Consider the following 12,705-nt stretch of genomic DNA (forward strand, 5'->3'; position numbering starts at 1 on the left):
CATCGGATGTCTGCACGTATCTGGTGCAAATTGATGCTTCGAAAGCAACTGGCAGTGACGGAATTCCAGGATCCGTTTTGAAGGAATGTGCTGATGTTCTGGCGTATTCACTTGCCGTTTTATTCTGTGCTTCGCTCCGGACTGGTGTAGTGCCCTCAGCGTTGAAACTGGCTTCAGTCGTGCCTCTGTATAAATCCGGCGACCCCTCCCTCCCCAATAATTATCGACCTGTGTCTTTACTCCCCATTATCTCTAAACTACTTGAGAAGATCGTCCAACGCCAACTTGTCCGCCACCTTCAAACTAACCAGTGCCTCCCTACTACCCAATTTGCCTACCGTCAGCATCACTCCACTGAGGATGCCCTCTGCCTACTCACTGACAGTCTCTTCGCTGCCAAGGACAGGGGAAATGTGACCGGACTATGCACATTGGACATGACCAAAGCATTCGACAAAGTCCGCCACACACAGCTCATTGTCGATCTGTTTGACGTCAGTGTGTGCGGATCGGCCCTCACCTGGTAATAATAGATAATAATCTATATTTCAGGATTACCCAAAGGCTAACGCCTATCTGGGGGATCTCCTATTTGTGTATGTCGATTCAGCTTGTCCTATTGATTACGGCTATCAAATTATTATCTCCTCGCCGTTTGTTTGGATATTAGTCAATTTTTTTCATTTATGAGATCTACATGACTGTTTGTAGTGTTTGTCCCTATCATAAAAGGAAGGTGTGGGTAGCCATTTCACTAGGCTCATCCGCTGCCTCCTCTCTCACTTACAAGTACGACAATTAGTTCCATGTTATATGTAGCAACTGTTCCAATTTATTTTAATAAAAAGTTACAGAAACGTCATAATAGTATGTTCCCTATCGTGTACTTTTGACTCAACAGTCGAGAATCACTATAATCACATGTATACTCACCATCTTCTGTCATTGTAGTATGATCCACTGCTGGGCCACTGGGGTTCGCCTCGTTAAAAATAACAGCAAGGTTTGTTTTTGCTGTAACGACTTTCAGGGATGAAGAATGATGGACGGGTGAGAGAGCGCCAGAGAAAGAGTACGTTTCATTCAGACAACCTGCCGAATAGAAAATTAGAATCACAATTGGTCTGTTATGTAGACATAAAGAAATGGATAAGGGAATACATACACACACCCGCCCAGCACGCCTAGCCTGCGGTATTGTTTAGTGGGCTGAGCTACAGGCCCAACACCACCATGTTGCAAAAACATTCTGCACTGAGATGTTTCGGGAGCTCTAGGGAGCAAGACACAGTTCGTGTCTCTTTCTCTTCTTCTTTCCTTTTTGCTCCCTTTTGGGGTCCCTTTCTCGCTGATCCAGTGCCTGCATGCTATTCTGCCTGGCAGCAGCTCCGATTTACCTTCTCCGTCTTGCACCCTCCCCCCCCCCCCCCCCTATGCAAGCAACGCAGCTGCTGAACCATTGGCATATAGCTTCCTAAGCTAATCTGTTACTGACTCACTCACTCACCCTCCCTCACTCACCCCCCCCCCCCCATCTCTCTCTCTCTCTCCTTCATTCTCTGGCTTTCAGGCTCTCACTCTTTCACACACAGTCTTTCTTCTCTCCCTCTCCCCCATGGTGCGTGATGGGCGCCTTGATCCCGAGACAACTGATCGGGGGATCGATGGCGCTGCTACAACTTTCTCCAGACACCATCACTACTAGTAGTAGTAGATATCGACGGCAGCTACAGCAAGCTATATTCCTGGTACAAGCAGCATTACTGAGCGAAAACAGGATCGAAATCGCAAAACTACTCTCCTACTAGTATCGCAGAGCGCCAAACACTCCGGACGAATACAATCAAAAAAGTCATCTATGAGTGCACCATGGTAGATCTACACACTACAGCAAAACGGGAACACGCAGCGCTGGTGACTGGAACAAGGCCAGTTAGTTCTTCACTGACTTGTGACTTGTCACTTCCTCAGTTCCGGTGCGCACGCGGACCGTGCCCCTACTTGTAGTACAGCATGGACAGTGCTAGTGCATTCAGCACATCGCACAAAATCAATGCATGCATGCACTAAACCCGTGTCGACCTTCGTTCGAATCGAAAACGAAGGTTCGTTTCAAAGGAAAACGAAGGTCCTTCGAACCTTCGACTACTTCGTTTCACCCCTAGAATGCACTGTTGTATTTGCGAATGCTCTGGAGGAAGTGCTTGGATTCCTGAGTTATAAGGCCAGAAAGCAGGTTTTTGAGCGGCTAAGGTGGCTCTGCATAGTCTGGGAGATCAATTTTTCCACTTGAGCAACATATACCTGGCGGCTCATTTTTCCACGTTCTGGCCTTGCAATGCTTACACAGGACGTTCATGCCACCTAATGTGATGGACCTGTGAGTGGGATAGTCCAAGTTGCTGTCGTAATAGAAGCCCAGTTTACCCCAGATATCTGGTTTAATGGTCTGTATGTTACGGGTGAAATTACCAGTAGGCTCACCTGCTCTCGTAGTGGCCATAGGCTGTTCGTGGGGATCTGACCCTGTGGCGGATGCATTTTCATCCGGGGGTGCTCCCACCCGCTGAGCATTTTGGCTTCTTCGTACCTCCGTGTCCCCTTGCGTCTCGAGTGACCTCGCTCTGGCAACTTGCATACGGCTTTGACTTCGGCGATGGTCTGCCTGCTCAGGTGTCTCATGCGAACGTGCCTCAGCAGTTCGGCGGCAGTCACGGTCTCTACGTTCCAGAGTTCGTTCATGCGTCTCCTGAGAGCGTGTCGCAGCAGTTTGTCGACGATTTAGAAGTCTGCGGCGATCAGCCTGTTCTTCAGTTTCCTGTGACCTTGCCCTCTGCATTCGAACCCTGGCTTGTTCGCGTCTGCGGGCAATGGCCCCTTCATCGTCGGACGACGTTATTGATGAGGACCGGCGGCGTCTTTTCCCAGACCGCTGAAGTCCTGGTGAGGGAGGTTCTTCATCGTTGGAAGGAGAAGGAGGGACGTCTGTTACGCCTTCGGGAGGCTGGTCAGGGTTGTCCATCACCTGGTGGCGGATGAAGCGGCTCAAAACATGAAAAAGTGCAAAGCGTCGCCTAGGTCAAGTCTTCAAGTTTTTTGTATTTGCAGAGAACGGTTCACGTGGAAAAGGAAGCTGTAGATCTTTTGTATCATTTTTTTGGAGATCTTTCTATTTGCAGAGAACGGTTCACGTGGTCCGTGGAAAGGGTAGCTGCACGATGCGCTCTTCACTGCAGATCAGATGCAGAGTGCAGTCTGTGCAGATCTTTTGTATCCTTTTTTTGCAGATGTTTCTATTTGCAGAGAACGATTCACGTGGTCCGCAGCGCTTGTGCGGCTGCTCACGTGGTGGTATGGTGGCTACACGATTCGCAAGCTTCGCGTGCTCAGTGCTTCTGTGGCTGCTTCCGCTAGCTACACGATTCGCACGCTTCGCGTGCTCAGTGCTTCTGCGGCCGCTAGCTACACTGTTCGCACTTTCGCGTCCTCAGGGCAGCGCTGCTCCGCAGCGCTTCTGCGTAACACACAGACAAACACACGTCACAGGTGCCTCTTCTTTATAAGTATAGATGAAGAATACTCGAATACTCGAATATTCGATCGGAGAAAATCAGAGTACTCGAACTCGGGATCTCAATGCCAACTTTCACCCCTAGTTTCCTCACATTTCTCGTGACGACACATTCAGTATCCGCTGAGCTCTAGCTCTCGTCATGTCCTGAGTGTATGTCGTCAGTAGCCGTTCCCTCATGTTTCAGTCGATGTATGTCGAGTCGTTCCTTTGCTCTTCTCCTGAGCCAAGCGCGTCTTCGGTCCCCTCGCGTCGTTCCATTGCTCTACTTCTGAGCCAAGCGCGTCTTCGGTCCCCTCGCTCCGTTGCTGATCCTTGTTACCATGGTTATCCAGCTTGAGACTCTTCAGGTGAACCGTGACGCGTCAGGTGGTTGGAGCGCCGGCCGGAGGCCCAATCATCTGCTACCAGTGTAGCCATTCAGCACTCACAGCAGAACAGTGTTGTTTGATTGGACATTGTTCTTAGAAAAAGACGCGGTTATTTTATAGATGGATTGCGCGCACACATTGCGCTGACAGGCCCTAGCCTAACAGACTCTCAGTCAGCTGGCGTGTAAGAGTTGTGATGCAGCACTCGCAGTCACACCGCTACATAGAGGCTACCATGGTCTACCACGCATAGTCTAGCCGTTGTCTGCAACACAGTAAATTGTTTATGCATTCAAGTCGAGAGATCTAGAGTCGCACATGGTATGCAGCGCACGGACTTTGCCCGCCCTCGAATATTCGAATTTTTGAACCTTCGACCTAGATTTTATCCAATCGATTATTCGTTGAGGTCCAAGAGATCGAGGAAATTCGAATAATCAATGTATTACTCGTTACATCACTAGTATGTGCATGTACATGCATATAAATAATATTGTTACCTGATGCATTGGTTCCTGTTGAAATGCTTTGGTAGGAGTTAGCGGTGCTATGTTCCAATGTCCCTGACGAACCAGTTGGTGCAGTCGAAACTACAGTGCATTTCAAGATAATGTGCAAATGGGTTTTTCAGGTTTTTCAAAATGCATGAAGAGAAATTAAATTATGCCGGGACAAGAGGAAGGACAAAAATTATACGAGTTATGAATAAGCTTAATACCCATTCAGCACAGTAACCATAACAAGACTCACAGGGTGTACTGAGACATATATGGACAGCCGGACCAGACACCTACAATGTAGTTCAAACACATCTCTTTAGCACAAACCTTTAGCCTTCCAACTTGGAAGGCTCAGGTTAGTAAATGTGAGGGGAAGGAAAGCCCAATGAAGATGAGCATGAGCTACATCCCACGAGAACAAAGAATGCCGAATAGTACTGGATGATGACGAAGCTAGTAAGACTATTGGACATACCGGTCTAGCTAAAATCAAAGACATAAAGCAACAGCCAACCCAATTGGGAGGCTCGATTCTATGTATTCTGCATAGAGAGTACTTCGAAGTAGAAGGCATGCAAAGACTAATGCTAGTAATGGTGGTAAATCAAAACGCCGATATACTACTGAACTCCAATTTTGCAATTTCAAATTTGGACTTCACAGAAAATTTCAAAGTTTCAGTTGGTTAGAGCATTGCTCGCGAATAGCAAGGTCCCTGGTTCGAGTCCCCGTGGTGTGACTGATGATTTATTCTTTCTTTCATATCTGGCTTGCAAGTGTTGAGTTTCGGAAAGAAAAGAGCAGTACTTGGCATGTGGCCTCTAATTTCCTTGAACTCCAATTTGATGTCAACATGATATGCTAGTTAAATTGAGTACAATAACAAGTATTTCTTCAATGTACTACATGCATTTGCGCAATCCACACCAGTCCAAATGAACACTAGGAAATTTTAGAACCGAACGTTTTCGTTCCCTTCTATTCATGGGCTCATATATGGAATAAAGCAAACATGACTAAGACGGCAATTATACGGGCAAAGAATTGTGATTGTTGTGATGAACTACAGCAGAGTTACCGTAAAATCCCGCCAGAGCGCCCCGTCTCTCCCATCTCCCCCTCCCTGACATTTTGTCAGGGAAGTGATTGATTGTATCCTCGTATAACTCTGTGATGCTGTACTGTACTGCAGACGGGTGCTCCACCCCATTGGAAATATCCTCAACAATGCCCACCCTCTTGACCAGGGATCGCACAAACCCTGAGTTTCGATTGGTCTGTACGACTCCTGGCGCTTGACCTTTGATCGGTGTACGAGATACATGAACAATTTTCGTAGGGTGAGTACTTTTTCATGTAGTACTGAATGCGGTAAGTAGGACTCGCCTATCCTCCCCTCCCCACCTGGACCTTCTCGAAGGGTGGCGGAGGTAGGGGCGCTTTGGCGGGATTTTACGGTACTACCCAACGGGCTGATATGCGGAGTGATTCGAAAGTTGACTATGTCTGGTGCCGAAACATCGCTACTCGTATAGGCTAGCAAGGGTAGATTACAACGCAAGTTTCAAGGCCTAAGGGAGGAACAAGCCTGGGTGCGACAAACTGATAAGCAGTTTTCTACACCAGTTGATCATGAGCCTGAATCCAATGACCTTGTTGCATCATCAGGCGAATCATCAGGCGAATTTGTATCTGACGATATGAAGCTATTTACAAGTATCAATGTAGAAATATCTAGAGGGGAAAGGGAAGTCCTCGCTAAAGGTCCTAGAAAACCATGGAGTTGAAAAAGCTAGAGACCAACATTGAATCAATGATTTTCAGGTTGCGGTAGGTACTGGGTCCACTTCAATTTTTCAAAATGGGAGCTAGCGACACTACAAAGGTAAGTGTCAGCACCAGCCAGACGATTTGTCCGTGGAACAGGAGGCAGGGTTAGCAAGGCTGAAGCAAGATATTATGAAATTGTATAGGACCTATCACCCTCCACATGTCCACAATCTGACAGAAGATGAAAAGGCCGTGATTGCATCGTTACAGGAAAGAACAAAGGCAGGCTAAATCATCATCAAGCAGTCCGACAAAGCGAAATTGACCGGATTAGGCAAGATCAAGTATGTTATGAGCGGAGTGAGATAACAGGAGAGGAGCTGGAGAAACTGACACTACAAGCCGAACGCCTAGATCGTACTCAGCTCAAGGATGAATTAGTTACTCTGACGAAGCCTCAGCACGCACGCCTACCGAGTTTTATGGGTTACCAAAGACTCATAAACGGGACGTTTCCTTGCGGCCGGTTGTAGCAGCATGTGATACCCCAACGACTGCTATATCAATCATATTTCAGAGGATATATTACTGCTGGCCTGCCAGCACATGGAGTGTCGTCAATGTTCTGCAGGTTCTGCAGGCTTGGGGACCCAATCCCAATTGCCTAGGAAACGTCTGACGCGGCACGTTACCGTGCAGCTGGCTTTGACTCAGGCCTCCCGTTCATCTCGGAGCTTCGTAGTCTGTCCGTATTCAACTGCCATCAACTCCCGAAGGTACATGCTGTACTAGACCTTGCCTCCGTAAGCAAGACAAATGTCTAGGGTTCCAGACCTAAGGCCTTCCTGGTTCCCTGGTTTGTAAGGGACAAACTTCTTTGTCCACATTCCTGTCTCGAGGAGTACTGTGACATTCAGTATTTCGACACAGCCTCGTCATAGTGTCGCAGTATTATGTTCTGTGTCCTGTGCTAGTTATTTTTAATTGACTGTCACCCTTTTCTCCCTTCATGTCTCCGACTTGAAGGGCACCTGTACATATGGTGTATCCTAGACACATTTGTACTGTATATCAGGCACTCTGCGAGATGCCAGTTCCTTCACTCCACATCCGCGATTCTCCTTCGCGCATAACACTTGGCTACGCCCTTGCCTTGCTTGAGGTGGTGGATCACTTTAAAAGTCACAGTGTCACATTCGAAGCCGAAGCTCCGAAGTGTAATCGTAGATTCCGCTAGCAGCTCCTTCCTTTCGTACTGGCACATCTCCAAGACACCCAATATGCGTTAGAAATAGTTAAGTGCATGCTTGAAGCGTTGGACATGGCGACCAAAACTCCAATAGTGTTACCAATGGATGTAATAGGTCCATATCCCTCTATACCAATCCGAGAGGGACTTGAGTGTGTGATCCATCGCCTTTTGGCAGCAACACCATGCCGATATAGATCTGCTTTGGACTCCAGTCGCTGACTCTGATGATCGTGAACTGCATGTAGTATTTGTCTGTCTCTACCCTATCTCCTCTGTATGTGTATGACTAAGTATTCTTCGAGTTTTTACCTCTCTCTTCGAACATAAAAAGGGAGATGTTGTGCCGGCTTCCGTTGTTGTACCCGATCCGTTCCGGGATTGGTTATCCCTATGCGTTCCCGTACTGTGTACATATACGGATCCTGGTTGTGCATCTTTATATTTCCTTGTTCTATTTAAATAAACTTTAGTTGTTGTCTGTGACTTGTGGAGTGAAGTTCATGTACGGAGTGCAGGAACTAACTTGATGTTCACGCAGAAACATTACAATGTCAGGCTGCCACTCTTCGGCAACTATAGTAAGCTCTGTACACTTATTCCCTGCTGAACGACAGTTTGTTGATAGGAGCGGGAGCTGGGGTGGTCCAGAATGCTGGTGAGTGGGAATGGAGTGTCAGGCAGGAAAGAATGGGTGTGCGTGTGGGTTCAGTGAGGAAGGTGGATGTGGGTCCAATAATGGCAAGGGTGGGAATGCCTTTGCTTCGGGATTGAGCAATCTACTTGGAAAAGAGGTTGGGGCCCAAACATTCAGTTCCGAAGTGTTCATTGCGAGATATAGTGTCTGATGGGCTAGTCAGAATTGAAACGCCATTCCCTCACGGTATGACCCAATGTGTTTGGCCAGAAGGAGTGCTGGCATACAGTATCGGCATCCTTGCCCTCGACAGTCACTCTGGCGGAGGCAGTTCGAAAATACTCAGAGGACAGGGTGCTAGCCAAAGGGGGGTAGGGGGCGCAGCGCCCCCCTGTGAAAAAGTGCTGCCCCCTACTCATTTTTCGAATTTTGTGTTTTTTCACGCCATTCAACGAAAATACAGTCGATAATCACTACTAGAGGGTTCATAAAGGCACATTTGTAAGGGGTGAAGTCAGGGTTCACCCTGTATGTTGCATTTTGCATAGCAAGACAATTTTGGACAATGGAAAAAATGGGTCATGGGGTAACTTTTCCCATGCCCGCCCCCCTACTATATTGACCTGGCTAGAACCCTGGAGGAGTATATTATGCACTGCACTATTTCAATGCCGCGTTCCCTGTACCACTCTGCTATACTCTCTGCCTCACAACCATATGACATATCTCCCAAGTAGAAGACCTTTCACCGGCCGCGGGCTAGGGGGGGGGGGGGGAGCAGCACCCAGGGACGGAACAGAACAGAGTACTTTCTGGGTCGGGTTGGTGTAATGTATGATACTTGGCGACGGATGCACACAAACTACGGCTGCTCATAGCAGTCTGAGGGAAATGTTGAATTTTTCGGTGTGATCATGACACGCATGTGAAACTCGCGTGCACTAGCTGCCCAGTACACACAAACATATTTTCCAGGAGATCTTGTTGCGCTGTTGTTCAGCAAATGTTGATTCAGCCGCTCCACTGGGTAGCTCTGACCACGTGCAGCTCATCTGTCGAGTCCGTCTCCCTGTCACGTCCAAAAATCCAACGCTAAAACATCACTTCCTCCCAACATCTACCCCTACACCCCCAGGTTACAATTTCAAGTTGGTGCCACGTTGCGTATGGGATGACCTGAATGCTGAACTTGCTGATGTCCACTGGAAATGTCACCTCCGCAGCTCGCACGTGGATGACACTCTTTCGTCTTTCCACTCTATTCTTAGCAGGGCCATGGAGAAGCACCTCGGGTACTTCTCCCGGCGTCCACTCTCCCCCTCATGCCGACGTTTAGGTCAGCCACCTTGGGTTGATGCCCCCCTCCGTGCCGCCATTAAGGCAAAGCACGATTTCTACAGTGTGTGTAAGAAATACCCAACCCAGCTTAACATGCATGTATATCGATCTCAACGGAACTTGGTGAAGAGTCTGACTCGATCAAAATACCGGGAATACATTCGGTCCGTACAAGCTACGCTGCAGGACAAAAACCGCCCATCACTGTTTCAGTTCGTGAACAAATTAAAAAATCATAAAGTATCTCGTGACATCCCGACACTCACCATTAGTTCTACGCAGCAGGCTACTACCTCTTCAGCTAAAGCCACTGCATTGAACTCTCAGTTCGCCTCAGTGGCCGTGCCTGATGACCCTTCTCTACCCATTCCCCCCATTGCCGAGGAGTCGGGTGAGGTTGACCGCCTCACATTTGTCTTTACTACGACTGCTGCCATCCGACGTTACATTCGAAAGCTCCCGTCTGCCAAGGCGCCGGGCCCAGACGGCATCACTAATCTGGTATTAAAGTCCCTTGCGCCCTCAATAGCATACCCCTTATGTCTGATTTTCAACCTATCATTCAGCACTGGTCGTTTTCCCTCTGCATGGAAAACAGCTAATGTTATACCGATCTACAAGAAAAGGTCCCGCGACGAAGCATCAAACTACCATCCGATATCTCTACTGTCCTGTGTTTCCAAACTCTGTGAGCGCGTTTTCTACGACCAATTGTACTGTCATGTCTCGTCACGTTTGAGTTCAGCTCAGTCCGGATTTCGCAGAGGCGATTCTACCACCCTCCAGCTGACGCGCCTGGTGCAATTAGTGTGTCGACATCGGGATGCTGGAGATCTAGTCGGGATCTGTTTTTTCGATCTTGCCAAGTACAAGCCAGTAAATTCAAATCATAATTATTATTTGGCATTCATGCATTTTTACTTACCAGTGCGTAGAATGATATACTGACTAGTGGCAAGTGATATTACTGGCCCACACCCGTAGACTGCTCGCATTCCGTCATAATTGATAATGTGAAGCTGGTAGATGAAGAAGCTGCTTGAATTCACAATCAAACGCTGGTACTCAGTTCGGATTGGATCAGAAGCATCGTAAAAAGGAACCAGTTGCGGTGCTCTGACGCCGCCAGCACCTAGGTGTACAAATCTTATCGTATTCGGGTCGGTAGTGTTGCATGTTACACCTGTTACATTGGAGCCAGGTACATGGTATTCTACCAGAAAACACAAAACAACACAGTTCACACACAAAGGCTACGTTACGAGATGCTCGCCAGGGAACAATACCGTTTCAAGCATGCTTTCAGTGCATAAGCACACGTTTCACTCACAGAGCAACTGTTCAGTACATGAGGTAGTGGTCTACCAGAGCAATCACACTCACCACCGTAGTGGTTTTCCAGAAATGAGTAGAAGCAAAAACGACGCTCGCCGCCACATAATAGATCATGAAATAGCCGAAAACATCCAAATCAGTCAAAGAACTGCCAGCACACTGGAGAAAAGGCCGCAAAATCAAGAGAAACAGCATGGCCAGTGGTGAACATTGGTGACTGGGCAGCAGGTGAGCGCCTGAAAACAATGACTCCCTATGTTGTCCGTGCCTGCGCGGCACCTACATTCCTAGCCGCGACCCCTCAACCGGGCTAGAGGAAAACACGCCTTTCGCACAAAAAACTTTCTAACTTTTCTATTTCATTATTTCCTGCCCCGCTTCCAGTCGAACCCAAGAATAGAGAAAACAAGAAATTGTATGTCATAATCATTAACCACACACATCGGCATAGAATATCAAGAAGAACAGCGGAAGACCCCCATGAAACCAGGGTGGGTGGGCGGGCAACTTCAACTACATAATACCATGAGGAAAACAAAGACCACAATGGCAGGTTGAATGGAGTTGCGCAGAACATGAGCAAATGCACGAAAATATTCGTGAGTGAAAAATACGTTGTTTTGCACTCATTCGCTACGCCCAGCCGTGAAAAGACAAAACTTTTCTTTCATTCAATGAAACGCCACAGGTCTGAGCGTCAGCCTCATCCATGATCCATGATACTCGCCAGAGAAAAACAACTATAGTGCATCACCAAATCTGGGCCCATAGGTTTTTCACAGTCTCAGTTTATTCTTATTCAAGATCGTCAAGTCGATGACTTGTATAGGTCAGAAATATGATAGCCGTTGTTTTAAGCCTTATATTTGATGAAGCGAATGCGCTGAATATTGATCAAAATAATATGTGAAAATTGTATTTTTTCAGACACACGTACAATATTCATTGACACAATACATATTACGTAGAAAGGAAAAGGACCTATGAATACGAGTTAAGAGTAACTCTCCATCACTGGACACAGTCAGAAAGTGCAATAACTCGCCAGTCTGTCCCACGCCCACTATCTGTATCGATGGTAAAGTGCTGACAGAAGTGTCCAGTGCTCGCTGTCTGGGGGTTGTAATTGACAACAAGCTCTCGTTCACACCTCATTGTGATAAACTTGTTGCCAAGGTGTCACACAAAATTGGTGCTCTACGGCGTTCTTTTCGTCAACTGTCCCCGTGCGCTTGTCGCCTTTATGTGCTACGCGTTTATTCAATCTGATCTAGAATTTGCATTTCAATCGTTCTTACCCTGCTTATCTGCAAAAGACCGTGAGCGCCTATTTGCTGTTCACCGTCGTGCGATCCGAGCTGCCTGTGGTGCCCATTACTGTGCTGACGTGGGCCCCCTTTACCACTCTCTTAAGCTATGTCCTCTGGAGCACCGTTTCTTACAGTTGTTCATTAAATTTATCTTTCAGTGTAAAGTAGCTCACCCGGTTGCCAGTTTAGATTCTCTATTTTGTAGGCACAGTACACCTGCTTACACCACTCGTGGCTCTTCTGCAAATAATCTTTCGTTATGCCGATATAAGACTGCATGCGGGTTCGCTCATTGTCTAGTAGGATTGCTTTACTTTGGAATGCTCTGCCCTTTGAAATGAAGTCTTGCAATACGTCTTCTGCATTTAACACCCATCTTGCCTGCCTTCTTAATGACGGGCCACAATGTACCCGGTTAAAACAGATCCTTCTTAAAAATGTTTTCGATGAGTGATGTGTCGCTTTGTTTTGCTCTAATTGGTGCTTTTCTCCAATGTCATGCAGTCGTATTTATCCAGCTTTTATTTCTTGTGTACTTGCATACTGGTATTAGTTTAGTCCCACAACCCCATAGTTCCCTCAGCCATTTCTCAGGTGCTTCAGCCTGTTTGCAATGTACCTGTA

At 47.3% G+C, this 12,705-nt stretch overlaps 1 protein-coding gene across 2 annotated transcripts in view; it reads right to left on the bottom strand.

Annotated features, from left to right (window-relative positions):
- Nucleotides 1-12,705, bottom strand: part of LOC135808540 (uncharacterized) — a 249,824-nt gene that overhangs the window by 70,683 nt on the left and 166,436 nt on the right. Inside the window, exons 3-5 of one of the 2 annotated variants that reach the window (XM_065321744.1) lie at nucleotides 10,362-10,649; nucleotides 4,443-4,532; nucleotides 934-1,092 (exon numbers count right to left, since the gene is read on the bottom strand). The exons of the other annotated variant lie outside the window; for it this stretch is intronic. Of the exons in view, the coding sequence (XP_065177816.1) occupies nucleotides 934-1,092; nucleotides 4,443-4,532; nucleotides 10,362-10,649 (537 nt within the window). The remainder of the gene's footprint in view (nucleotides 1-933; nucleotides 1,093-4,442; nucleotides 4,533-10,361; nucleotides 10,650-12,705) is intronic. 2 annotated transcript variants of the gene reach the window in all.

This window comes from Sycon ciliatum, chromosome 2 (genome assembly GCF_964019385.1).
Source record: "Sycon ciliatum chromosome 2, ocSycCili1.1, whole genome shotgun sequence".
Lineage (NCBI taxonomy): Eukaryota > Metazoa > Porifera > Calcarea > Leucosolenida > Sycettidae > Sycon > Sycon ciliatum.